The 1602-nt window shown below is 51.2% G+C and overlaps 1 protein-coding gene across 1 annotated transcript in view; it reads left to right on the top strand.

The window, feature by feature from the left end:
• Positions 1-1280, top strand: part of HTR5A (5-hydroxytryptamine (serotonin) receptor 5A, G protein-coupled) — a 16755-nt gene extending 15475 nt beyond the window's left edge. The window contains exons 5-6 of the mRNA XM_009322503.1: positions 20-188; positions 948-1280. Coding sequence (XP_009320778.1) covers positions 20-188; positions 948-1280 — 502 coding nt within the window. The remainder of the gene's footprint in view (positions 1-19; positions 189-947) is intronic.
• Positions 1281-1602: the final 322 nt, after the last annotated feature.

Genomic DNA, 1602 nt, shown 5'->3' with positions numbered 1-1602 from the left:
CGATTGTATTTTGCTCTAGTCAACTGCTGGTAGCAGCCAAGCCTTTGCAGCAGTGGGGGAAACTTGGAGCTAAAGTGTGCAAGCAAACAGCATCCCACCGAAGCCCGGTGAATCCTGGAGGCTTTCAAGGGAAAGGTGACTGCAAAGCTTGCAAGCCCAGTCTCTTGACTCCTTCCGAGTCGCCAGCTGTGAGCACGCAAAGTGTAGCTAAAGCAACTTTGGGCCAGATTGTGAGCCTGAGCTCCACGTGGGCGTGCAGTGACTCACAGATGTCCCCCCATGGAATGCTGAATCAGTGCTCGTGAGTGTGAGTAAGGGGTCACCGTTCCTCCCGTGGGGAGACGTGTGGGGGTGTGAATGGATGGGATCCCATCTCCGCCGGGGACGATAACCTGGCAAGCAGCTGTGGCTTTGGGGAGGTTGTGGATTTACCCACACAGCAGACACACGTGCAGAGCATCCTTGTAAATGCTTCCTAATCGTGGCTGCATCGTGTCAGTTCATCCCAGGTGCGGTGACTCTGCACTGTAAAGACTTCTTGGGAGGCGGAAGGAAATGTATGCTCATTTTCTTGCCTCTCCTACCAAGCACTCTTAAACTCAATGGGTTCACAGAAAGCAAGGAGACTTTTGTGCACGGCGTGTGGGTGTGTGCCTGTTCTACTGATCTGATTGTAAATGGGGAAATAATCTTATTGTGATGCTGTGTGAGGAATTCCATGTGCCCATATAGCACTACTCTCCTTAGTTTCCAGCGTCACTTAAAAATAGTCTCCGTTACCCAGAAGAGGGTCATACAACCGATCTCCCCTCCATTAGAGCGTGACGTAGATGTCCCGTGTTTCCCCATGAGCTCTGGCCGTCACTTGCATAGTTTGGTTGTGCACCTGCTGTGTGGGATCAGCTGACTGAGGCACATATGGTGCAACTTGTGTTTGTGTTTGGCAGGTAAAAGAAGCTGCCCAGCAGCCACAGATGGTCTTCACTGTCCGTCATGCCACTGTTACGTTCCAGACGGACGGAGACACGTGGAGAGAGCAGAAGGAAAAGAAAGCTGCCCTCATGGTGGGCATCCTTATTGGGGTCTTCGTGCTCTGCTGGATCCCTTTCTTCATCACGGAGCTCATCAACCCCCTATGCTCGTGCGACATCCCACCCATTTGGAAGAGTATTTTTCTATGGCTGGGCTATTCAAATTCCTTTTTTAATCCCCTCATCTACACTGCTTTCAACAAAAACTACAACAATGCCTTCAGGAACCTATTCTTTAGACAGCACTGAGCAGAAAAAGCTTTCCTGCTGCCCCAGGAAGCTGATTTCAACTCTCAATGAATCCTACCAAACTCTTGAGGAGGTGCAAAGCCACAGATACGGAGCTGATGCTAAAGGCTCGTCCCCATGGGTCGTATGTCCCAGCAACGATCCCAGTTCCTACGCAGACTCTCCATCCCAGCCTCTAAGTCAGTTGCTATTTTCCCTGCAAACAGCATGTAAGGGTTTCTCTGGCCAGCAGCACAGCATTCTTCCTCCTGTGCCCCACTGCTTTCCTCCTGCCTTCCTAGCGACGTTCTTGGGACTGTCTGGTGGCAGTAATGGTGCTGAG

The sequence above is a fragment of the Pygoscelis adeliae genome, unplaced genomic scaffold (genome assembly GCF_000699105.1).
Source record: "Pygoscelis adeliae isolate BGI_AS28 unplaced genomic scaffold, ASM69910v1 Scaffold123, whole genome shotgun sequence".
Taxonomy (NCBI): domain Eukaryota; kingdom Metazoa; phylum Chordata; class Aves; order Sphenisciformes; family Spheniscidae; genus Pygoscelis; species Pygoscelis adeliae.
This window is presented reverse-complemented; position numbering and strand designations above follow the sequence as displayed.